We start from the raw sequence: 26,711 nt of genomic DNA, 5'->3' as shown, positions 1-26,711 counted from the left end.
TATTGTATTTCTCAAATGAACCCCGCCTCTAATAATTCCTTCACGTGTTCTTCCAGGACTTGTTTCCTTTCAGGACCCAGTTTTGTTTTCTTCTGAGACACCGGAGAAGATCCGGGATAGACTGCCAATTTGTGGCAATAGAAGGCAGGATCTACCCCTGGGATCTCTGATGATCTCCATGCAAACACATCCGTGTTGTTTTCAAGGAACCGGATCAACTCTTGCTTGATAGGAAGGTCTATGGCCTTACCAATTCGGGTAAATTGACCGGGTTCTTTTCCCAATACAAGATCTTCCAATTCACCATCGGGCTCAGGTCTCGGGATTACTTCTTCTCTTATGTCTAGTTCAACCAAGTTGACCGACTTATTTGAGTGTTGGAGAGTTGTGTTTCTGCCGAGTTTGTCTCTTGGGCGAATCTGGGGTGGACTCGAATGCCCGCCGTTGATGTCTTTGACTGTGTCAAAGTAGCAGCCCCTGGATTTCTTCTGATCTCCAACAATAGTGATTATTTCGTTCTTGCTACTCACCATTTTTATCTTCTGGTGCTTTGTATAAACTAGCATGTCTCACTGGTGTATGGTTGGTCTTCCTAGAAATATATTACATTCTGACGGAAAATCAGCCACGATGAATCTAACCCGTTCTGATTTGAACGCTTCTTTGGTTCCCAGGGTTAACCCGAGGTCGATGTAGCCTTTAAGAGGTGTATGCTCTCCATTAAAAGCTACCAGAGTCGTCTTGCAAGGTTTGAGGTCTTCCTCATCCAGGTTCATCTTTTTGAAAGCGTGCTAGAGTATGATGTCAGCACAACTCCCAGCATCCACGAAGATCTTCCTAACCCGGCAATTTACCAAGGTCCCCGTAATGACTAACCCGTCCACATGTTCGGGCATCACACCTTGCATGTTCTCTTTTGTGAAATACAAAAGGGGAGGGTCCGGCTTGGTCAGGTCTTCCTTGAACTTAGGACGATCTCGAATGGAGAGTACCTCTTTCAAGTATTTTCTTCTAGCATTCACAATATCTCCTCCACCCCCAGGGCTCCACTAATTACATTACAGTAAAATTTCGCTTCCGGGAATTCATCACGGTTGGAATCGTTTTTCTGATTCTTTTCCTCTTTGTTTTTCTTTTTAGGAACCGAACTTTTACTTCTATTTCTGTTTCCCGCCTTCCTTTTGTTATTTTTGGCACCCTAGGTTTTGATGACGTATTGGCGTAGCCTTCCATCTCGAACAAATTTCTCCACAGCATCTCGGAGATCCCAGCATTGATCAGTGTTGTGTCCCGGTCCGTCATGAAAAGCACAGTATTTGGATTTGTCCAAACCTCCTCTGTCAAATATGGGCCGGGGTCTTTCCACCTTCTTCATCTCCGTCATTGCCACTTCTCTCCAAATTTGAGAGCGTGGCACATTTAATGGTGTATACTTCTCGTATCTCCCTGGTACACGATCTCGGTTGTTCGGGATTCTAGCCCTGAACTCCTTTCTCTTATTGTCAATTCGTTCCTTTCATTTCGGGGCTGAGCTTCTCCTTCTTGGGCTAATTCTTTTACCCTCTTCAGACTATGCAATTGCAATCTCCATCTGCTCAAGTTCGAGGTATTTCTTCGAACGAGTTTTGAACTATTCCAACGACCTCACTGGGTCCTTATAGACCGACTTGGCTAACCTGGATGCACCGTCCAGCCCAGCCACGATGAGATGTACATGGACGTTTTCTGGTAAACCCGATACCTGTAGTGCAACGTCTTTGAACCGATTAAGATATTTCTGGAGGGTTTCTCCGGGTTGTTGTCGTATCTTTCCGAGAGCGAACTCAGATTTGGGATGCTTTTTGTTGGTTGCAAAGTTTAAGAGGAATTTTTGTCTGAATTCCTCGAATGAGCCTATGGAATTAGCAGGAAGAGTTGAAAACCACGCCTGTGCTGCCCCAGTCAGGGTTATGGCGAATATCCGGGATATTAGGGGTTCGTCAATTCCTCGGATGTACATGTTCGTGTCGAAAGCGTATATATGGACTTGTGGATCTTGACTCCAATCGTACTTTGGAAGACGTGCCGAGTTGAAGTCCTCCAGGAAGGGAGTGTTCAGTATTTCACCAGTAAAAGGGTTGTTGTTGTACTTCCCCTTACTGTACTTCCTTCTGTATCTGCCGGGTTCCACACGTCCTCGAACGATTTGAGCATTCTGGTCATGATGATTCCTATTCTGGCCCTTATGGCCATTGGCCTGTGCCAGATGGTTTTGAGCATTTTGGCCCTCGACAACCTGGTTCCCTGGGTTTGGGTTTGCTGCATTCTCCAGGTTGGGCCTTTCTTGATTTTCCACTTCAGGAACCCGGTTTGGCAGGATTAGGTTTCGAGTTCCTTTTCGGCCATTGGCAGGCTGGCCTTCATTTTCTGTTGCTCCCGGTCCAGTCAGCTGTGTTAAGCGTTGTTCCAGGTCTCGCATTCCCCTATTACTTTCCTCCCGTATCGCCCGAAAGTCCTGCTGTCGTTGCAGGTTATTACGAGTTTCTAATTGTGCAATCTGCTCCATGATCGCAGCAAATGCGTTGTTAGCCAACCGAGTATTCGGATCGGCTAATTGGGCAATACGCGCAGCAAGATCTCCTGGGTGCTGGGAAGGGTTGTTCCTTATTGGAGCCATAATCACATCAGCCCCCTTGTCTCGACACGCTGGAGTAGACGCGGTGTCTGAGACATCATCCTCAACCTGGACATGGTCATAGTCCACGTTGTTTCTGATCTGGTTCTGAGGCTGATTTACCTCTTCTAGGACCAGATCCAACGGTTGATTCTGGTTCTGGGGTGGCTGCTGGCTACTACTCCTTTTCTGGATTGCCATCCTTTGTCAGGTTAGTGGGGACTTCCAATTCAATGAAGATGAATTCCCCACAGACGGCACCAATGTTTTGTCCTTGAGACAGAGATGTCCAGCCCAATAGGTTGGTGCGTTTATCTTGGATCTAGTGCCCTCTCCAAGATATCTATGAATGAGATACCCTTGAGTCAAGCAGATCACTGTGCACAGAATACTATAACGACATTAGCCAATGGGGTGTGTGTGCGCACAATGACAGCATAACAGTAAGAGAGAGCGTATCGTACCTTTAGGGTTTACCTTGTATTTATAGAGGTTACCTGTGGGTAGCGTGGATGGGCCTTTGGTGCCTCTAATGAGGGCTCAGGCATGCTTGCTATGCTTTCGTATTAGGATTAGTATCCTTGATGGATATCTATCCATGATTATTGCTGATTGAAATCTTGGATTGCCCCTTGTTGGGCCTATCACTTAATGGGCCCTTATATGGGTCCATAACACATATATTATCTAAACTAATATATATCTTTTCTTCTATTGGAATTATTGATATTAAGTAGTCATTTAACATGCAGACATTCGTTAATGTCAGTGCTAAGATAGCACGTTCTTGGAAGAAAGGCGAATTATCCATATTTTTCAAAACATTTGGATATGCAAATTCTACTAAATCTGAGAGTGGATCAATGGAATCATTGATCAAGGTTTCATCTAGGTTTTTTATGATGGAGATCCATCAACATTGTCACAAATGTTGATGTGACCAACATCAAGAAGCCATCCAGAGAACATTTTAATCTCCATGACATCATTATTACAACCTTGTGAATGGAGTCACATGTTTTTTGTCAAGATCGCCATTTAACAACATTGCCATAGATTTGAAGAATAGATTGTTGGTTGTACAATTTATTGCCTTCCACCATGAGGAATAACGAGCAAGATCTGTCTGAAATCATCTACAAGAACAACGACCTTCTCACTGAATGGTTATTCAAAACTTTTTGGATTTAAAAAAAAAAGATGTCTCTCAATATTCTATCTAAAGCTTCGAAGTAGAATCTATGATTCATTGGTGCTTCATCCTAAGGAATTAATTTAGCTCTTGATAGTAACTCAGCCTGAGCCGAATTTTGCTTTATGTTGCAAGTGGAATATTCATTAATATCAATTGATATACAGAACCGGGAATGAACAGTTCTCCTCCCTAGTAACAATAATGAAGTAATTTCACTTGAAGGCTGAAGCAACATTAAGAACAATCTCTCCTATTGATCTTAAAGTAGTAGACAATGTTTTCCATATGAAAGTCTTTCTCGTGCCTCCAAAATCATACAAAAAAAAATCCACCTTTATTTGTAAATGTTGCTTCCATGGTTCTATGGTACACATTTTGTTGTTCTTCTGTTAGGCATGCAAGTTAACATTTATGCTCTTTTGCCAACAAACTTCTATAATTAGACAACTCATCAAGTATCAACTTATTAGTTACATCAAGAATAGATTCACAAGTAGGACAAGATAATTAGACAAACTTTTTCCGTTACATTGTAAGCAAGTTTCAATTTCAGCAAAAGTAACTTTTTTAATCTCTTTATCAACCATTACCAAATCTGCAGAGAATCATCCAAATATATATAACAAATTAAGATAAAGATATTCAGTTACGTATTTTTGATTTATTCAAAGAAAAAATGATGATAAATTTAGACATATCTTGGCGGTTCATGTTATTTCATTGGGGATATAAGATATCATCAGATAGAAATTTTCAACAACTTTCCCATACAAATTCAGGTCTATACATATTGTTGCAAAAACAATAACAAAGCAAACAATCTTTTAAATAATGTCCAGATGCCTAAAAAGCTTGCTTCTTTAATTGCATCAATGTATTCTTTGCCATCATCCAAGAAACATAAGGAATACCAGGTTTCTTTGAACGTAAAAAATGACATCATTCACAATTCTCAAATCTCCATAACTCTTATAAACCTTTTGAGTATTCAACAACATCATTAGGTAGTAATCATTTCCATTCTTTGGCAGAACGTGATTTAATCTTCCAATAGAAAATCCTCTTTTTCTAGGATGCCATTGACGGGTATCTTCTTAGTAGACAAATTTAGTTGAAAATTCTTGATATATTAAATGTCTTAATTCTTCATATTTATTGTTAGCCTCAATCCGTGCTTCAAACATTGATTTTTTTCCATAGCTTTTGTCATAACCTCAGTAATTGAGTTGTCATCGTTGAACACAACATAATTTTGATCAAGAAGGTGAAATGGCAGCCTTTGCACTAGAGGATATCTAAAATGAATATCAAAGCCAAAAATTCTCCAAACTGCCTCACATGAAGAAATATATCTACATTAAGAATTTCTCCGAACACATACATATATCGACATGAAGAAATATATCTACGTAATTAAAATTTTATCACGCATACTATTAGATAGAGTGAGGAAGAAATATTTTGCTCATACCTACAATCATAAAACATTTTGATTTTATCAGCAGTTGTCGCTGTTTGATTGTTTGTAATAGAATGGTGAAGACTTGCTGTAATTCAATCATTGCCATTGCATATGTACTTGAATAGATATTTTATAGAATACTTTGGCATGTATATTCTACATTAATATGAGCTTGATACTTCAATAGTAGATTAGCATTATATGGGACAACATATTGATTATCAATATGGACGCCCTTTTTGCTTACCATTATACCATCATCTCCCCTTTTGTAACGAGAAAAACCTTCTTCATCAATTATAGTTCTAGATAAGAATTTATTGGGGAAATGTTTAGCACACTTCCCATCATTCATGCAAGGTGATTTTAGGTTTGCTAGACCACATGGACCATGTATCACAAAATTCTTAACAACTTCATAAAGTGCAAGATTATCATTTGGATTTGGAATTTTGGTAGAAATAAGGGAATCGATGTCGGATGGATTTGATGGTTTATCATGCGGATGTAGAAATAGAAGAATGTGAGCATGAATGAGGTAGTCCTCGCTTTTTGAAATTCAACAATACAAACATCTAAAATAAATATAATAAAAGAAATATCCATAAGCAACAGCAAATTATAGATGAACTTTTGTGAAAATGCTCGTTAGTTGACAAACAATTATAAACGGAGGGATAAAGTAGACTTATATGCATTAACTCTCCCCAAGACTTGGCCATTACTTAAATCATTCAACAATTGGTCAATCATTTAGTTCCAAATAAGAGTATATACTATTATTTTTTTGAGCCCATCTTGGGATGGAAAAATTCTGCTATTGTTGACTCATTTAGTTTTCGTTTCTCATTTATTTTTCATTTCTCAATTAATTTTCGTTAAAAATATAGTTTCCGTTTTCATTTAGCTTAGGTTTTTCATTTAATTCTCATTAAGGATATATACTACTATTTTTTTAAGCCCAACTTGGAATGGAAAATTTCTGCTATAGCTGACTCATGTAGTTTTCAATTAATTTCCATTTTCATTAATTTTTATTTATATTTAATTTACATTTTTCATTTAATTACCATTAGGGGTATATACTATTTTTTTATATTAATTTATTATTATTATTATTAACCGATTATGTGTAAAAAAGAATCTGGTTGATCAAGTCTAAAATAGATACGTGACATATTTATCCTCTAATATCTTCTCTCTAGTCATATATAAATATCCCAACACAGATATAAATCGAGATGCTGATCCTCTGCAGCTAGATACGTAACTCTACGGCACGGTTGCAAATTTTTAAATTATGTTTTTTTTTTTAAAAAAATGTTTTACCGTGCAGACAATCAAGATCCATACAAATACTAACACCGTGTTCTTCTTTTTTTTCTTTTTTTTTTTCGTAACTTGCTAAAACTGTGTTTTGTACATATTCATATCAAATCCAAACATAATCAACGGTTCACTTTATGCAAGTATAATAGTGTAAGATTCAATTATGACAGGTTGGTTTATTTTTTAAAAAGTTTTTTTTAATTCAAGGTTAAAATACTTTATAAATCCTGATATATATTGAAAAAAATTAAATAAGTTTTTATAGATTAGAAATGTGTAATTGAATTTATTAATTTTTACAACTTTGTAATTGGATCCCTAAATTTTTTTCTTGTATGAATTTTAAGGCACACATGTTAACCCACGATATTTAAATTTGTGCTAAAATTGTTAAATGTATCATATTGAATTCGTTCACAAAAAATGAGTTAAATGAAAGTAAAAAAGTAATTGTTTTTAAAAGATAGAACTTATCTTTAGTATTCCTTTATATATTCGATCTATTTAAAATAATTGTGATTAAAGTATCTTTTGGGCCCTAAATAAATATCATGGAGTATCCATTTGAAGAAAAAAAAAGTCGATTCGTGATCCTTCTAAAATTCAAAATAGATTCATGTTAATTAGTCCTTTTGAGAGATTAACTTGGATCTTCTTTAAATTTTAAAGAGACCACAATTTCGACTAACTAAGTCTAACAAGAGGTATGATTATCATTTTTTTTATTATCACCCCACTACTATTATAATCACCATTGAATTAGAGAAAAAATTGAATGAAGAAAGAAAAAAGAAAAATAACTTTTAAATCTAAGGGTGATTAGAATCGTGGTGGAGCAGTAATAAAAAAAATGATAATATAAATATCCTACGCGAAATCGATTCGTAGTATTTAGGATTTTGTTTTATCAAATAACTTACTTGTTTTACTATTTTTTTATTTAAAAATGGTGATCAACTTAGAGTTAGGTCAATTTACATGTATCTTCTAATATGAGATAATTCATTCACATTTAAATTTAAGAATTTTATAAAAATATTTTAATAATTAATATAAACAGAATTCAAGTTTATAATTATTTTTTATTGTGTTTAGCTAGGAGGCTACCATCTTACGTTGAATAATATTTTACCATAGAAATTTATAATATTCAAAATCACCATTATCAGCTTCATATTCAAAACCATTAGCAACAACCTCTTAGGCTGAAGCTTATTTAAATTAGTGTTTGAAATTGTCAAAGAAAAATAATTTTTATCCCTAAAATACTGGTTAGATAGAAGTGTTGTGTGCATATTTAGACCTAAAGATTATTACGTTTCTCCCCGGTAAAAATGATATAATATTTATAAAGTTTTTTACCTAGCTCTTAAGCAAGTCCAATAATTATAAATGATTAACCAAAAGCTAACTTTAAAATGATAAATATATTCCAATTTAGGTAACTGATTGTATCAGTACTGTTATTTTTTATTCTTTCCAAAACCAGCACAAAAATGTTAAAAATATGTTGGGAGCATATGACTATTGGAATATTCTAAATATATTCTTTCTCGATTGATTCATGATCTTAATTTATGCACTTTTTATTATTAACAGATTACATACAATACATTTAGTCATGATAATAAAAGATGATTATGCGGGAAAAAACTTTATAACTGTGATTGAAAAGTGAATTATCATATAATTGTATTTTAAAATGTTTTAATCAATTAGTTGTACACGTAAATATGTATACTTAATGGGAGAATAATTTCTTCCAGATGTGTATGTAACTAATTGCACAATTAATTACGCATCAGATGTGTATGTAACTAATGTTTAAGGAACACGATCCTTACAAACTTTTTTAAATTTTTTGACAAATTACACTATATTTTTCCGGAAGAACATAGTGTAGTTTGTAAAAGTTTGTATTCTCCCAGAAGAATATAGTGTAGTTTGTAAGAGTTTATAAGCAAAAAAGTTTGTAAATATAACCTGCCCCAATGTTTAAAAAAGAATATTGATCCAATAATTTATTTTTTTAATTGAAAATATTAATTTTTTTTTTTTGAGTTCAACTAAATTTCTAACCTTAAAAATAACTTGCCTTGAGCAGAACACAACTACAGGTTAAAATTTTCAGTGTAAAAAATTCGGGGAATTGTTTATTCATATTACATGACAAAAAAACCATCTTCCCCTGAGTATTTAATTCTTGACATCTAAAAAAAAAAATTCATTACACTTTTCTTAAATAAAAGTTAAGTGACTCATTAAATAAACTCTTAAAATTGTCAAATCCCATGGCATGCCAACCTTTTTGTCTGATTTACCATGTTCCCCTACGGATGCATGATGTACTGAAATGTATGATGGATGACATGTGTGAATGGGCAATTATGGAATTTCAAGAAAATTCGGGTCCATTTTTTATTTTTATTTTTTTCCTTTTTTCTTTTGATACGTTCATCATCATCATCATCATCAATACATCAATTTGGGACGTTCTTCTCAGGAAGGTCCAAAAGTCAGTGCATCGAAAACGGACGATCCGAAGAATACCCTTTTCACATCTCTCTACAGTTATCATCTTCTCCTTCTTCTTTCAGTAAATTAGTAAGATAAACCTTCTTCCCTTTCACCCTTTTCTTATATGCATAATTTTTATCTTGTGGGGGTTTTTAAGGTTAGTTTGTACCTCATGATCTTCAGGTCAGTGTGATCTTATCTCAATGAACAATTATTAGATAAAACTCAGGTATTTTTTTTTTTTTTTCGTGTTTGTTGAATTTAGTTTTCTGGGTCATTTATTATTTTGTTTTTACCAGTGTCTCTTGACAATTCCCAACACAGATTCGCAGAAAAATCTGGTAGGAGAGATTAAAGATTAAAACTTTTCATCTCCACGTGAGTGATTATGGCGGTTGCTGAGAATGTTGGGGCCAAAATCGGTTCTTCCAGTCAGAATTTGGACAACAGTGTAGTGTCATCGGACTCGAGTGAGGTGGAGAAATCGAAACCCAGAACTGGTGATCAGAATCTGAACAACAACAACAACAACAACAACGGTGTGTTCAATCACCAACACCATGATAGAGTTCCGAGCACTTTGTCAGTTCCTAACAATAATTACAACTACAAGGCTCAAATGGGTCAGATGCACGCAAATGGGGTCCAGAACCAGCAATTGGTGGTGAACAATGATGAGTATGGGAATGAGGAGAACGGGAGCGAGTCTTTCAAGCGTGATATGAGGGATTTGGAAGAACTTTTATCAAAGTTGAATCCCATGGCTGAGGAATTTGTGCCAACAGGACTAACAAATCATAATGGCTACTTAGCTGGACCTGGTGCTGGGTTTGGTTACCCTAACAATTTTATACTCCTCAATAATTTTGGTAATGCTAACGGCCAAACTAACAGAAGGGTATGAATAAATTGTTTTCATTTCTTTTGATTATTTTCCTGCTGGTTTCTAATACTATGTTGCTAGTTTAAAGGTTTCAAATTTGTTAATATAATAATAATAACAATGTGTTTCAGAGGAAGAACGGCTATAATAATGGGAAGCGAAGAGTGAATCATAAAATAGATATGGAGAAAAGAGAAGAGATGATTAGGAGGACCGTCTATGTGTCTGACATTGATCAACTGGTACATAATTTAGCTGTCTTGTGATCTCTCATTTCAACTAGCTTGCAAACATGTGTCTTTATTTGAAGGGTTGTCATTTTCTGTTGTAATCTAGGTTACCGAAGAGCAGCTGGCAGCTCTCTTTCTTAACTGTGGCCAGGTAGAAACGGCTTTGTTTTGTTTTTGATGTGTGTTTGCTTCTTAATAATGGTGGACCGTGTTACTAAATTGACTCCTTTTTCCTGGCCTTAGGTTGTTGATTGCCGTGTATGTGGGGATCCTAATTCTATTCTTCGGTTTGCCTTCGTTGAGTTTACAGATGAAGGTAACGTCATCAAGAAGTATATGTCGTTCTTATGCTGTAGTTTTTATTGACATTTCACTGCATTAACAGTGTTATGCCTGCAGAAGGTGCAAGGACTGCTTTGAACCTGTCTGGAACCATGCTTGGATATTACCCATTGAGAGTGCTACCTTCAAAAACTGCCATCGCACCTGTTAATCCGACATTTTTGCCCAGGGTAATATTTAGATGCCTATTACCTTTTTTAGGAGATAATTGACCAGAGTGAGCTAATAATGTGTCTCTTTTCTGTCTTACCTTTCTAATGGTGCTATATTTCTCAGTCTGAAGATGAAAGGGAGATGTGCTCAAGAACAATTTATTGCACAAACATCGACAAGAAGGTAGTTTAGGATTTGACCCTTTATGAGAATCTTGCTTGGAGGAACTGCTTGGTCTTTTTCCTTGTCTGTTTTGCATCAAATATGGCTCATGATTCTTAAAAGTTCCTTTCTTCTTACTGCTGCAGCTTACTCAAGCTGATGTCAAACGTTTCTTTGAATCTATTTGTGGAGAGGTTTGTAGCTTTTCATGGATGTTTGTTGTATTGAATTTTAAGTATCTTATGAGATACTTTTTATCATTTTGGTATATTCATTTAGGTTCAATGCTTGTTTGTTTGTTATTGGTTGCATTTAAGCATGTTGTAAGATATTTTCCATTATTTTTTTGTATTCATCTAGGTTCAACGGCTGAGGCTTCTTGGGGATTACCATCATTCAACTCGAATTGCTTTTGTTGAGTTCACAGTGGTAATTACGTAATAACTTTTCAACCTTTCATATTTATCTGAGTCAACTCTGGTTTATTTAGCTATTTTTTTATGTTCTCTATCTCTTTGTGAATTTATAACCCCCAGATTGAGTGCCATTGCTGACTTTGCAGTAATGCAGTTTTCCTCCTTCCCCCTCCCCTCCGTAAATTTTTTCATTCTGTTTGTACTTCTTGTGGGTACTCTCCTGCCAATAATTGTGTTTCCTAGCAATAGTAACTCCACACCGCCCACTAAAAAATAAATTCTGATGATATTATATGCATGTGTGTGGAAGAGGAATGCTACTTTATTATGTACAAATCAAGGTAGAAAGTTTGATAAACTTTGTAGAAGTTTGCTAAATTTTAGTTTTTCTGGGAGCCATTAAACCTTTCTATCTTACATGTTTCGTCACAAAATGCTTGTTTATTTCCTTGTTTATAGGAAATGTTTTGCAAATTGAAGTAGAACCACTATGTGAACATAATATGGTGGAAATAGGCTGTCATGGTTAATTTGATCATACAAAGTAAAAGTGGTTAATTGAATCTTGGACTGAGTGTATCCCTCAGTTTTGAACCTATTTATTGGGTGATAATAATGTCAAATGGCTTTAGGTGGATCCTCCTTTGGAAATAATCAACTCCACGTTTTATGAGATGATGGTTACAATATTCACCTCCTTTTTTTTTCATCCATGGATTGCATGAGAGAAGGATGGGTGCAGTATGCACTTTTATTCATCCATGGATTGAGTACCAAAATCACTATAATTGTTCATTAGTTCTTGTCTCTATAATTGCTTGCTTTAAGCTACAGCATGGAGGTGGAAAATCCACTTCATTGATGTGCCTTGCATTGGACATAGCTAGTGCTCTAATGTGTAATTAGAGCAGCTGGAGGGAAGAAAAGAGGGGGATAGAAAATTGATGTGTATGGGGAAGGTTATAAGAGGCAGTTGATGGTCTTTGATATGGTACCTAAGAGTGCTTGTCACCTTTAGAAGTCCAAATGGATAAATGCAGTTTTTTATGCTTCATTACTCATTACGCATTACATGTAATGTGTTACAGTATGATGCTTCAGTGATCTAGTGGTTAAGGGATGCATATCCTTTGCAATATTTTTTATGGTGGGGGCTAACTTTGGGCCATGAAAGGGCAGTGGTACTTAGGCTTGCTCAATAAGGAACAGTTTGATTTTCAAGAATCATGTGACGGTGTCTCTTGTTTCAAACCATACTTATTAATCTCAGATAGCAGCGCGTAGCGGCTAAACCTCCAAACTGCTATAACGCTATAGCGGGTAGCACTACAATGCTACTGTGCAAAAGTGTACCTAAGTGATATACTAAATTGTACTCCACAAATATAAAACTTAAAAAATGAAAATGTAACATAAAAAACAATTTTGAAGGATCTGAAACTCAAATAAATGATTTCCAACATTAAAATTCAAATCATAAGTAAATTGAAGGAATTAAAGTCTCAAATAATGTAACACAACAAAATAAAGTGGCAAAATTAGTCAAAATTCAAACTGCCACTTAAGTGAAATGCCAAAATCAAAGAACTTAAGGTTTGTCTCGGAAGTTGAAGAAGGTTCTAAAATTGAGGATCGACACCTCTGATCTCTTGTCTTAGCTCAACAGCTCTCTTCCTTCTACAACAAGAACACTTTTGCAAAAACTATTATAGCGGCACAATAGCGCTGCGATTTCAACTGCAATAGTGGCCGCTACAGCCGCTACACTTTGCCTGACCGTTGCGGCACGGTCTGAGGCGGCTGGCCGCCGCACTGCAACGCAACTCCACTATAGCGCGCTAAAGCGGCGCTATTCACAAGTATCTTTCAAACCATATTGATTCCCCCCCCCCCCCCTCTCTCCCTCCAATCGCCTGTTATTCTTTTTTCATCATCTTCTTTTGGCTATGTTCAAAATTGTTTTGTTGACTTTTGTCCCGCAGACGTAATAAGCTGCTGCTGCTGCTTTTATTTGTGTACTTTCTGCATTTATGTATCATCTTGGTTCAGTTAGTTTCAAATTCTCTCTTTGTATGATACATCTGTGCAATTGATTCTGTACTTAAGTGGTGTGGTCCTGATCTTCACTCCCCTAGTAAAATGCCATAATGCAAGAAGGATTTAAATTCTTAAAAGTTCTTTCTTTGTATCTTTGAAATTGATCAAATCTTTTGCTTTTAAGAATTTATGGTGTGCACTTGTCCTTACAGGTAAGTATTAACAGTTGCCTCAAAATACTTTTGGCTACTGATTGTTCTGCCCTGTTTCTTTTTCTATTTTGCTGTCTGAAGATTTTCTCTGTCTCGTTCTTTCAGGCTGAGAGTGCAATTGCAGCCCTAAGCTGTAGTGGTGTGGTTTTGGGCTCACTGCCTATAAGGTTGGATTCATAAATTTCTCTTTGATTTCAACTGTCCTAAAACTTCCGAAACTCTTTGAATGATGTCTCTTCATCCATTCTTATGTTTGGTATCCAGGGTTAGTCCATCAAAGACACCAGTCCGGTCTCGTGCTCCTCGTACTTCTATGCACTGAATTGTCCTTCCATGTTTCGGGGGTTGATTTCCGCTATGAGATATATCTACATATATACATACATAGAAACAGATATATTTAAGGATCCTGTGGCTTTAGTTGATACTTTTGTCCTCGTGTCTTGCAGTATGGTACCTTTGTTTCCCCTTGTGGTTATGGGTTATTTGTTTATTTAGCTTGTAGAGTTGGATGGTACTTCGAGGATATCTTCATGGCTTAATTTATGATGCACAAGTTGATCTTGCAACGAGAGAGTTTTATGGTTGGATGTTTCTAACATCCGGGATTTATTTAAAGAAACATGTTACAAAGCTTTGGTTAGTCATGAGCTGTTTGATTGGCAGTCTTCAATTCCATATGCTATATTAAGTAGTGGCTGATTCTCTGTTGTCTTTCTTATAGTTTTAATGTTGCGTCACCATTGGAACCCCACCATTAGATGGTGGTGGACTGGTGGGGTGGATTCCCCCTCCAACCCTTGCTTTGTTCATTATCGTTAGTACAATAACCGGGCCAACCCCTGGACCTATATGAAAATTGCTTGTGATATTGCATGCCTATTACCAAGAGTCAACATCACCGCTGCCACCTCTTTTAGGGTGTGTTTGGTACAAGAGAAATTTTTTGGTGACCGGGAATCATGATTGATGGGAATACAGTAGAAATTGAGTTTACTTTGAATCTTCCAAAATATTACCGGGAATATTGGGTAAAAATTACTGATTCCATATTTAGTTTAGAACGAAATATGACTTGGAATATGAGGTTATTTTACAAAAATAACCCCAAACTATTTTTACTTTTGTAATTGATAGATCGGGTCTAGATTTTTATGTGTATTGGGGTATTTTTGTCTCAAAATTTATTGTTGTGCTTTCCTTTTACTTGGTATTCTGATTGGTATTCCGAATTACCATATTATTTTTGGTAATTTGAATAGTGACTTTTCTTTATAAATCAAATTACCGGTAATCTTTGGATATCCGAGAATTGTAATTTATTCCTCCTAGTGGTAATTACATTTACTAAAGAAGAATTACCGGTAATCCTCTCCAAAAACTTGAAACAAACACCCCCTCAGTGTTGGCTTTCTATTATGTTTTCTTATTTTAAGATAGCATTGGTTACTAGTTTCTCACAGCAACCATTAGGTAGGTTGGGGTCACCTTGTTTGGTTTTGCAATGATTGAGTCACCCCTTCCCTTTTTTAATTTATATCAATATCACCTTGACATATTCTCAATTTCTCCGCTATCAATTTCATCCATGTATTTCTCTAGCAACATTATAGTTCAACTCCCTACTATTTTATTCTTAATAACGCTTCGAAGCTTTTACTTAGTTTCATCGTTTGTGGCATGTTTTGATCTTAGAATGAGACCATTTTCTCTCTCTAAACTTTTTTTTTTTCTTTCACAAAAGGAAAGAAGTTAGCATTCTAATTGCCACAATTGATTTGAAGTGTTTATAGTTATATCATAAATAGTTATGGCCAATTATGATTTATTTATTTATTATATAATTTTCTTTTAATGAAATCTATAGTTATTAATTTAAATGTTGTGAAGGTATATTCAAAACTCTAGTTTGAAAGTTTAAAAAAAAACTGGCTAGTTGAATTTAATTTACTCCCAACAAAAGTAAAATCAAGAATAGTGGGCGCTGGGGTCGCAAGCTGCGTTACGTTTGGTGTTTGACTCTAGTGTCTGCGTGATCATATCCAATTTGTTGATATTATTTTAAAAATACTATTTCTCTTTTTAATGTAATTAATTATCCCTTTATCTTTTGTTGATTTTCTTCTTTTTGTCAAACTCTACAGGATCTAAGGACCCCATACAATTTCTTTACAATTCATTCAAGTTGATAACTTATGAAATACACATTAACCTTCAGGTTTATTTTTGTACAATTTTTGTATATCAAAATATTATGTCAGTATTGTTTTCTACAAATATGTTAAGTAACAATTAAATTAAGAAGAGTACATTTTTTTAATAATTAAAAATAGCTATCAAGATATATGTATAAAAAAATAGCTATCAAGATATAAATTAAAATAATTAAAAATTGATTGAGAATATAGATTTTTAAAATAAACTCTTCTCTTCGTAACACATGACGGCTATCTATAGTCTACTTTGTGAAACTTCATTCAGATGTTAGGCAGTGTGCAAAATTTGGGTGGAAAGAATGGAGAGGACAGAAGGATGGGTTGCTTATTTGGTATAGAGAAGAAAAAATGTTTGGAAAGAAATTCTATAGCCTTATAATTTTTACTTTTCTTCGTTATTTTTTTTTTTTTTTTTGGAATTTGCTTCTTTATTTATTACATAGGGAAGAATATTATTACGAAAAAATTACGCATGTATCATGTGTAATATAGAAAGAATTATGCGTATTTATAAATATTATATCAATCATCTAGGATACAATATAATAAAAAATTATATGTATAAATTATTCTTTTTTATAATAAATTATGTATCACATATATCGATTCTTTTTATAATATTTTATATACAATATATGCATAATTATTTTCGTAATAATTTACGTATGATATTAATTTTCTCCGAGATAGCATTAAATGAAAATATAAAAAAAAAATAAGAGAGAAAATGAAGTATTTTAATTAATTTTATTAGATGATACATAATAAAATAATTTAACATTTATTTACACGCTTCAATTATTATTTATTTGAATTTCATTATTATATTTTAAAAATAAACATATAACTTTTAATAATTTAAAATACATCTATATGATGCATAAGTAAGCATAAAAAAATAAAATATAATTAAATAGTTGTTACATTAGTGTAATAAAAAGTTTTAGCAAAAAATATTATATCGAATTAATAAAATTCACTCATAAGATCAACATGAACAAATAGATGTATGAATCTCAACAAAAGTATTAATAACTATCATACAAAGAGGAATATTGCATAATATAAATTATACTAAATTATTAAGAAGAATAAAAAAACGTACCACACAACATATGCATATTAAATTTTTGGTGGCTGGCCGTGACCAGGCGTCATGTCTTCAAGAAGAACCGCGTTTTTGTTGATCTGATTGCAAGTCGAATCTGACTTCTAATTTTTTGTTTTACATAAAATTTTATACAAAATACTGTCAAGAGCGGCTTTATATTTAATAAAATTTTATCTTACACAAGGTTTTTGGATTATTTTTCGTAAAACTACAGTAAAAATAATGTCAATAGCAGCCTTGTATATAATCAGTTGAAGGAAAAAAAAAAAAAAACCCACCCATGTAGTCGTTGTGATGTTTATCCTTAATTTAATATGATTTGATTTGATTGTTTCAGAATATATTCTTATTCTTTCTTTTTATTGGTATTTATATTCTTATTCTTACGATTATACGCTGTTTCCGTCGCGTTGTGAAAATGGATAACAACAAGGTAAGAAAGTCTCCGTTTATAGAGAAAGTTTTGTTTACTTTTCATAACAAATTATGAAGTCAATGTAGCCACGTACACTTTTTGGGTAAATTCTCTCCATTATCATAATGTGCATATAGGTTTACTTATTTTATGGGGAAAAAGATATTGCATCTAACAATTAATTAGAGTTATTACTAATGTTATTATCAATTAATTTTATCATTAGATTGATTATGGTGATCCAACGCTTGTATTTATTTTTATCTTTGTATGATTATGATTTTTTATATTTAATAATTTATATTTATTTTTACCTTTGTATGATTATGATTTCCTATATTTAATGCAAAACATTAAATATAGAAAATCATAACCATACAAAGATTGAAATAAATATAACCGTTTGATCCACATAATCGATCTAACGGTGAATTGATTGGTAGTAACATTGGTAGTAACCTTAATTGGTTGTTATAATATCCTACCCCATCTTATGGTTAGAACTTTTTTAACTAAAATTATTTTAAGGAAGATTTTGGAAAAAGGAAAACTTTTACGAAACATGCTCTTAATGCTTTGAAATTAATTAAATTAAGTCTATAAAATATTAACACACTTTTAGTGACTTTTTCACTTGTAAAATAAAATGAAGATAAAAAACAGACAGAAAACATTTCAAGAAATATTTATTGGTTGACTCTGTCAAAATTTATAAAATTCTATTTAAATATTTTGCATTTAAATATAATTTTGTCATGAGCAAAATTCATACGGGATAATTTGTTCTTATTGACACATTAATAATTCTGACAATTAATTATTAATGAATGATGTATTAATATTTTTGTAATAAGTCTAATACTCCCAACTTGAGTGCTCAAAGATTATGCAAGAAATTTTCATACTTTACACTTCAAATTAGAAGTTAGCATTCGAGCAATTTATTTATTTTTTAAATAAAATACTACTCAAGTCTTTTTTTTATACTAATTTTGATGATAAAAACGAATTTATTTTATACTATCTAAGAAAAATTAATATTTATAAAATTAAGGGAGGTGTATTGGAGTAAGATTTTAAAAGACTTTTTTGAGATAATTTTTTTTATAAATTTTAAAAGACTATTTAGAATTAGAGGAACTTTAAAGACTTTTTCAAAAGACTTTTTTTACAATCAAAATTTCATAAGATTGATTTTAAAAGATTTTAATCGAATTTATAAGATTTGAAAAGACAATATGAATTTATAAGATTTTAAAAAATCATATGAATTTTTAACAAACACTTAAAATTACAAGAGTCAATAAAAAAATAACAAAAAAAATACAATGATATTAATAAAAATAGTAAAACATAATATAATTCTCTCAATTAGTAATACATAATATAATTTTAAAAAAACATTCAAAATTACTAAGCAACCACTCTTCACATATCTAAAGTTATATTTGATCAATGAGTTAAAAATTATCTTCTTCATTTGATATCAAAACTATACATATATGATCATAGGGGAAGGATCCGTTTACAAACTTTTTTTAAAATTTTTAACAAATTACACTATCTTCTTCCGGGAGAAGATAGTGTAATCAGTGTTCTCCCGGGAGAAGATAATGTAGTTTGTAAACAAAAAAAATTGTAAATATAACCTTCTCCATGATCATAAGACCCAATATTTTATTTATTAAAATAATTCTAAATTTGCATATAGAACCTAAAGTTCATGATAAAATTTCGTTTGAAATTTTTTGCAATTGATCTTAGAAACCTTGGGGTTTCTGTTCTGCGTGATGAGAGTTTTCTAACCGTATATCATATGTATGTTTTCATTGAGTATTCTAAGAAAATTTTGAATTTGAATTTTTGGGGTTTATTACATGAAAGTTTAGAAAATTTCTCAAATTATTTTCAATTGATATATTGAAACCTTAAATTGCTTTGAGGCTTTTGAAAAACAAGTTTTTAGTGATCTATTGACACAAAAATTGTTTGAAATCGTTTCATATAGCGAAATAATTTCGTTCATGAATGTATTGGTATGAAGTTAATATTATGAAAGTTTTAATCTTTCTTTAAATCGATCTTATTTCGTTGATATAAAATGAAAATTAATTTGAGGTTTTATTCCCCTATTATTTTTCCACTGTTCTATGTTGTTTTTAATACAAAAATCACATATTTTTGTGCCAAAACAAATCGCGACCCATAGTTTGAAAATTATTTTTTAAACTTTCAAAAGCTCTCAAAAATCTGCTGTTTTTGAGATGGATTATATTGGAATATTGTTGGTTTGTTGTTTCTGAGTTATTTTGTGATGAAAACTGCTCAAAAATCTGCTGTTTTTGATATTTGACAAAGCTTCCATGGCGTAACTTGATTTTAAGCGGGTTAACCCGCCAAAGGAAGAAGTCAATGCAATAGAGAAATCTCAATAAATTCCAGAGGTTAAGGTAAAATTGTAAGCGAGATATCCTATTTATATTTCTCATTAAAAAGTTTCACGAAATACATACTAATAAAAAATCTATTAAAATCGTCATATTTGTTTTTCGTTTGTTTAAAATCTTGATTGAATACCAACGGATTTGGAAGGACTCTAAAATAATCTTTTAAAATTTGAATCGAATACCACGTGACTTTTTTTCAATCTTTTAAAATCCTAATTGAATACCAATAGATTTTTTTGTTAAAAAATAATTCATTAAAATCCTTTGGAATCTCAATCCAATACACCCCCTAAATTTCAAATTCCTTGGAGTTTTTTGGGGCTAGATGTAACTGTTGGATTTTCAACATACATTGTCATTCTTTACGGATTAATTTTCAAAGAGGAAAAAAATTTCCAAAACCTAAAAAAAGGTAAAATTGTTATGATCTGAGAAGTATGGAAAGAGAATTGCTGATATACAGCTGCAATTTTAGTTCAGCTAACACAAAAATTGGGTTTGGCAATAGGGAGTACTATGGGATGCAAAATATAGGTGTAAGAATAAAATAAGTATAACAAGCAATTATCCTTTTCTTTTTTAAACTATGACGTAGCAAGAATCCCATGTTAAAAAAGAAAATTAAAAAGGAAAACTGAAGGATGAATGTGCATAATAATTCTCAAAAGAAAAATTCAAGATAATGAACAAATCCATGACTCATTTCATCAGTAACTAGCTTCCAAGATCACCTGTTCCAGGGATGAAAAACCACCTTATTTCTTGATTTAGTTACTTTGCTAGACCACCTCATTGGACATGTTCTTAGAGCTTTCTGGCTTAATGAGCAGTGTCACTTTTCTTTTCTTTCTTTCTTCTAGTCCTCATCACGTTTCTGTTCTTGGGGGGATCCTAGTACTCCTGTTGCAGCTGCTGTTCCAGTGATTAATCCTGCTTTAATTCAATGCACCAAGAACTTAGAAATTAGTTAACATTTGGAAAATTTTAGTCAAAACAAAAATGGTGTTGATTAGATACTAAACCAGTGCTGGAAATTGAAGAAGTAGCTGCAATAGGTTCTGATAGGCTAACAACTGTAAACTCCTGAGATGACTTATCAGGGAACTGTGTCTTTTTGACATATGTTGTTGGAATAAACTGTCTACTAAGGCCATAAAAGGGTTGGCTATATGCTGGAACTAAGCGAATTGGAAGCTGCTGTCCACCATATACATTATAGTAGTTCTGCAGAGCACCAAAATTCAAATAAGAAAGTTGTGAGGGTACATTTTATTCCATCCTTGTATATTAAACTGTCTCCCTATATGAACTGCAATGATTTTGTACAAATTTGATAATAGCATAGCTTTCAAGCAGATATCCACTTAGCAATCCAAAGCTGGTATGAAAGAGATATTCCTTGAGAAACTAACCATTTCATAAATTTCTTGTGGGGAAGGATAACCAGGATACCTGAATGTTGGAGGGAAGTGTTCATTTAGAACATGATGAATTGCTAGATATGTTTGTAAGATATAACAGCTTGTATTTACATGTTTGAATTGCATACCTGTAGGCTAGATTCGGGAATGTATAGTGGGGCATATGCTGATTATAATAATTGGAAGTGCCTTGAAATGGGATTGGTACCGAATTCCATGAAGGACTACTGAATTTCTGCCTTCCTGAAACATTTGATAGTTGGAAAATGCCACAATAAGAGGAGTCAAAATGTGCAACCTTATTATCCATTGTAATAAACATGTTTGCTTTGGTTTGCATGCAAGGAATATAGGTCATATTTACAAAATTACATAAAAAAAAAAAAAAGAGTTAAAACAAAGAAAGTGAAAGACCTGACCTTGTATAGATGGATCAAATTTTTGTGCACCAAAAGCTGCAATATTACAATTAGCTCTCCTTCCATCAATCAAGGGATAGGGATTCTGGCAAGCCCTTATTGCAGAATCTGGGTCCTTGAAGGTCACCTAAAACACAAAAACAGCAAAGATTAAAGTGAATGGAGTAAAAGGAAACCAAGAAGTAAAAGACTTATGTGCAACAGGAGTAGAAGAGTGGGTGTTACAAAGCCATATCCTTTTGATCTTCCAGTGTTTTTGTCAGTGATGACAACAGCCTCTAAGATCTCACCAAACTGATCAAAATAATGTTTTAGAGTGTCTCTCTTAGTCTCCCAAGCCAATCCTCCAACAAAGATCTTAGTATAGGTTGTGTCACCAACTTGTTTGGCAACGTTTGGATTCATCATCTTGTTTTGCCTTGACTCTGACATCTGAATTTCAATTCACAAAGCCCTGAATGATTTAAACCCCGTGGACACAGACAGGATCCCAGAAACAAAGAGAGTGGAAACAGGATCAAAAAGTCAGAATAGCCGTTTGGTTGGTTGTAAAGTATGAACAGTGAACAATCATTCAAATCAACCCCCAGAGAAAATCTTCCATCAACATGTGCTCTAGTGCTTCTCGTTCATTCTAGCGAACAAAACTACTTGATTTTCATATTGACATTTCCTCAGATTCCACAACAAAGATTCCCTTAACAAGAAACTTATTAAGGATTGAAAATGTAAGAAATCAAAAGCAAAGAAATAGAAAAACCAAAAAACAGAAAGAAACAAAAAAGGAAATTAAAAAATGGAAGAAAATCATTCTTTTAATAAAAAAAATCTCATTATTTATGCAAGATTTTTTTGCATATAAATGATAAAGACGAGTAACTTAGAAAGTATTAAAAATTACAATAGAAATTGTACGGCAATATTTCTACAATTTTTTTATCCATACTTCCATGTTGTGCAATGTCACTCATACCCTTAGCAACAATTAGAAAAAAAAACTACACTCATATCTTTAGTAACGTGTGTTTTTGTAATTAAATTGAGCGTGTAAATAGTAGTATCCTTCTGTTTTATATGTTTGCCCTTATACAAGCTTTCATAACTTTTTAATGGGTCCAAAGAAACGCGCTTGGGAGTATTCAATTTTTTATTTTCTTTGGTCTTTTGACTCTCTTCCATCGACTTTTTCACATTTTTGTCTTTCATTAATTATTTAATAATTATTTTACCCTTTATCGCAAACTATTTACCAATCTGTCCCTCTTTAATTGATTAAATCAAAAATTTAATGGATTAAATGGTCAAATGAAGATTTAATCGATTAAATCTTCAACTTAATCGATTAAATCTTCCTCTTTATCAGAAGAACAACCTTATGTATGTCTGATTTAGTCGATTAATTAGGGATATTTAATCGACTAAATCTTCAAGTCAACGATTTTTTCCTATTTTGATTATTTAATCGATTAAATTTTTGATTTAATCGATTAAAGAGGAGCAAATTGATAGATAGTTCTGAATAAGGGACAAAATGGTTATTAAATAATTAATGAGAGGCAAAAAGGTGAAAAAACCATGTTCCATCATTTATTTAATTCACATTAATTTGTTTTCCATATTATACTATGAAATTATGATGCTTACCGCGTGGAATAATATCTTGAGGACATATGGAGCGTTTGGACCACGCAGGAAAAAATAAAATCCATTGACTGTCTATACGTCCAAGCATCAAATTCATCTTAATTTCTCTTCCATAAAGAGAGAAGAATGTGGAGACAATCAGCTGTCCTCTATTGTACATTTAGAGTTTTAAGGTATATAGTATTAATGATATCCCATTTACCTTTTAATCCATTTGTTTGTCTATCTTTTTATCCTTTTTGAGTTTTGGGTGTTAATTTTCGTCTACCCAATCTGGTATGGCTTTTTAGGTAAGGTACTTTAAATAAGAGAAAAAAGATGTCACCTCTTTGGGGTTAAACTTAGCCACTTAGGGTACCTTTCATTTTTGAAAAAGTGATGTTTTATAAAGTTGCACACTCGCACTCGCATGATGAGGCTTTCTTGATTGGATCAAAGTAGAAAAAAAGTAAAAGCAGATCAAAATGATTATGGTGGGTTTTAGCCAACTGCGTTCCTTGAATCAAAATATATTTTAATGCATTTGTTTCAGCATCCTAGGGGGTGAGAGCCTCTATTTCAAGAGGCAGTGTCAAGAGCAAAGAAACTTTCTTTCGTGTACCGTATCAAAATAAAATTAGGGTAATTTTATTATATTTACTGTTGAAATGAATGCTTAGAAAATAAGACGAATTCTGTATTCATTTTTTGGAATAGTGCTGAAACCATAATGTGGTTATATATTGTAATGAGTGTAAAAGAGCAAATGAGAATCACAGCTAGGTTTCAAATACAAAGAGCCAGAAGGATCAATATGTCTCAATTTTATTTTAGATTTTGATATAATGTTTCTTAATTCTGTGAATTAATCTCATTGATGTTGATAATGAAAAGAAAACACAAGCGGCCACCAAAAAAATTAGATCATATCAAAATCTAAAATAAAATTATACATATAATAATTAAATAAATAAAATAACAAAAACAATCCATAACGGGAAATGTATGAAACTCAGAATTTCTTATTTAGAAAATAAAGCACAATAACCAAAACAAACAATTTGGTTCCATTTCGTATCAATTATTTTCATAATTAAAATCTTTATCTTTTTCTCTCGTTGAACATGTCATTAAATTAAAATTTATTATCAAATATTATAATCATATTTTGTTCCCTACATTGATTCACACTCCATCAAACATCAATATATTTTTGGGTAAATTCATAAAAACATGAAACACATTTTAAAGAAGAAAAATATTTAATTCAGAAAAAAATATGAACTAATATTAAATTACTTGTTAATCGTAGAAAGAATGTCACTTGCATAGCATTTTTGTCACAAATTGTATTCAATTGGCCATATAGATATTCACTAGTTCTTTTAAGCTCAAGTGACCCCACTTAACACTCTTTGTTGGATTCAAATGACACCATTTAGATGTAATACAAAGTCAGCATGACCTTTTATCAGATTATTAAAGAATGTTTTTTCCCCACTCTTTTCCGAGAGGAGTTTGAGTAGTCCTTTGGATCAAATGTGATTTTGGGCTTAAATTGTTCGCAATCTGTTGGATTGAATCCCAAATTATGAAGGCCACCTTTCGTATTGCCCTTTTGGACACAAGCAACGATTCAAAGGATAAGGATTATCAGACAGTGCCTGTTGATTTTTAGCTTCTGGCCCTGTTAAGTCCTATCCGTGATATTTTTTATTTTTATTTTTTGGTTTCTAGTTTATCTTTTGATTCTTTTTATAACATTTTATAGAATTTCTTACCTTTTTTTTTTTTAATACAAGAATTTCTTACTTTTTATAGTTACTTCTAATATATATATATATATATATATATATATATATATATATATAAAAGAAAAGTATTTGTTATTTTAAATGACATAACTTTGGATCATTTTAAGTGAAATTATCGCATTTAGGTAAAAAAAAATGAAATTATCGTATTTTGGTAATTTTTTACCGTCTTTCTCATTCACAAAATCAGGTTTTTTACTTTTTATAGTTACTTCTAATATATATATATATAAAAGAAAAATATTTGTTATTTTAAATGACATAACTTTAGATCATTTTAAGTGAAATTATCGTATTTAGGTAAAAAAAAGTGAAATTATCGTATTTTGGTAATTTTTTACCTTCTTTCTCATTCACAAAATTAGGTTTTTTACTTTTTATAGTTACTTCTATTATATATATATATATATATATATATATATAAGAAAAGTATTTATCATTTTAAATGACATAACTTTGAGTCATTTTAAGAGAAATTATCATATTTTGGTAATTTTTTTTTAATACAAAAGTAAAGTTTAAGAGGGGTTAGACACCGGTATCCCACTAGGGTCAGGGAAGACCCCCAACTTCTTTGAGGATTTCTGTGAGGAATTACATATCACCCACCAACAAAGTCCTCACATCGGACAGCGGGGTTTGAACTCACGCCCTTGAGAGGTATGGACCAAATCCTTAACCAACTGTGCCCACCTTTGTTGGCATATTTTGGTAATTTTTTACCTTCTTTCTTGTTCACAAAATCACGAGAACATAGAAAAAGAGAATATTATGAATGGAAGAGAAGATAAAAAAGTAACAAAATACAATAATTTCATTTAATATGCCACAAAATTAAGTCATTTATAATGACAAACATTTCTCTCTCTATATTTGATAATATATTTATGGGAAAAATGTTTCTGCAGATAAGTTATCTGTATTTATTCCCAAAATGGCGTCGTTTTGGTATTGAAATCTTAAAAAATTATGAATATAAAGACTATTATAACCCTGAAATAAATTAAAATTACAAAAACACCATGATTTCCGTCCCAAAACGACGTCGTATATGCTTACTGCAGATAACTATCTGCAGTAACTGCAGAAAAAACGAACCCATTTGAATGCTTAATAGAAGAGAAAAGTCACTAGAGGACAAAAATGTCATATGTCTGCTTTTAAACCCTATAAATAGAGCTGTCAAAATAGGTCAACCCGTTCCATTTGGCCCTAGCCCATGTGTGTTAGTGCCAAAAAGCCCACAGGGCCAAATGAACCTCAATAGTCAAAATCCGCACAGGCCAAAAGCCCTATTGATTAGGGTCAGCCCGCGGGTCATCCAAAATTATAATTTTATAATTTTTTTATCATATTCAATACTTTAAAAAATATTTTAACAAATAAATTTTTAACACTTTCTTAACATATTTTATATAAATTATAAATTTTTTATAATTTATTTTTTTAATAAAATAATATTTATACACAAATACATAAGTGAAAATGTAAACAAAATTTTAACATAATTGAAAATTTAGTTACTACTTTTACTAAATTATAATTAAATGATGCCATCAAATAAAGATTTTCTCACTGGGAGTCATAATATAATACAACAATTATAGTGGAAAACTAAAAGTAATGATGAAAAAATTATCTTAATACCATTATT

General features: G+C 32.4%; 2 protein-coding genes across 3 annotated transcripts; one reads left to right on the top strand and one right to left on the bottom strand.

Annotated features, from left to right (window-relative positions):
* Positions 1 to 9,105: 9,105 nt before the first annotated feature.
* LOC133286969 (polyadenylate-binding protein-interacting protein 12-like) lies at positions 9,106 to 14,264 on the top strand. Its single transcript, XM_061484511.1, has 12 exons — positions 9,106 to 9,243; positions 9,340 to 9,385; positions 9,481 to 10,054; positions 10,171 to 10,281; positions 10,376 to 10,420; positions 10,513 to 10,585; positions 10,669 to 10,781; positions 10,888 to 10,947; positions 11,073 to 11,120; positions 11,287 to 11,355; positions 13,697 to 13,758; positions 13,856 to 14,264. Exons 3-12 carry the CDS (start codon positions 9,545 to 9,547, stop codon positions 13,911 to 13,913), a joined length of 1,149 nt encoding a protein of 382 aa, XP_061340495.1. The 5' UTR covers positions 9,106 to 9,243; positions 9,340 to 9,385; positions 9,481 to 9,544; the 3' UTR covers positions 13,914 to 14,264.
* A 6,055-nt stretch (positions 14,265 to 20,319) lies between these two features.
* Positions 20,320 to 22,365, bottom strand: LOC133286998 (uncharacterized). Of its 2 annotated transcripts, none has more exons than XM_061484539.1 (6): positions 21,846 to 22,365; positions 21,621 to 21,747; positions 21,330 to 21,444; positions 21,193 to 21,232; positions 20,803 to 21,004; positions 20,320 to 20,713 (listed from the first exon to the last, which is right to left on the bottom strand). In XM_061484539.1, exons 1-6 carry the CDS (start codon positions 22,050 to 22,052, stop codon positions 20,637 to 20,639), a joined length of 768 nt encoding a protein of 255 aa, XP_061340523.1. In that variant the 5' UTR covers positions 22,053 to 22,365; the 3' UTR covers positions 20,320 to 20,636. The 2 variants fall into 2 exon arrangements, with proteins under 2 accessions (XP_061340523.1, XP_061340528.1); XM_061484544.1 differs by having other exon boundaries at positions 20,323 to 20,710; positions 21,846 to 22,363.
* Positions 22,366 to 26,711: the final 4,346 nt, after the last annotated feature.

This window comes from Gastrolobium bilobum, unplaced genomic scaffold (assembly GCF_033153095.1).
Source record: "Gastrolobium bilobum isolate Gb01-03AN ecotype WA unplaced genomic scaffold, APGP_CSIRO_Gbil_v1 utg36819, whole genome shotgun sequence".
Taxonomy (NCBI): Eukaryota; Viridiplantae; Streptophyta; class Magnoliopsida; order Fabales; family Fabaceae; genus Gastrolobium; species Gastrolobium bilobum.
Note: the sequence above shows the minus strand (reverse complement) of the source record. Positions and strands in the feature narration are given on the sequence as shown.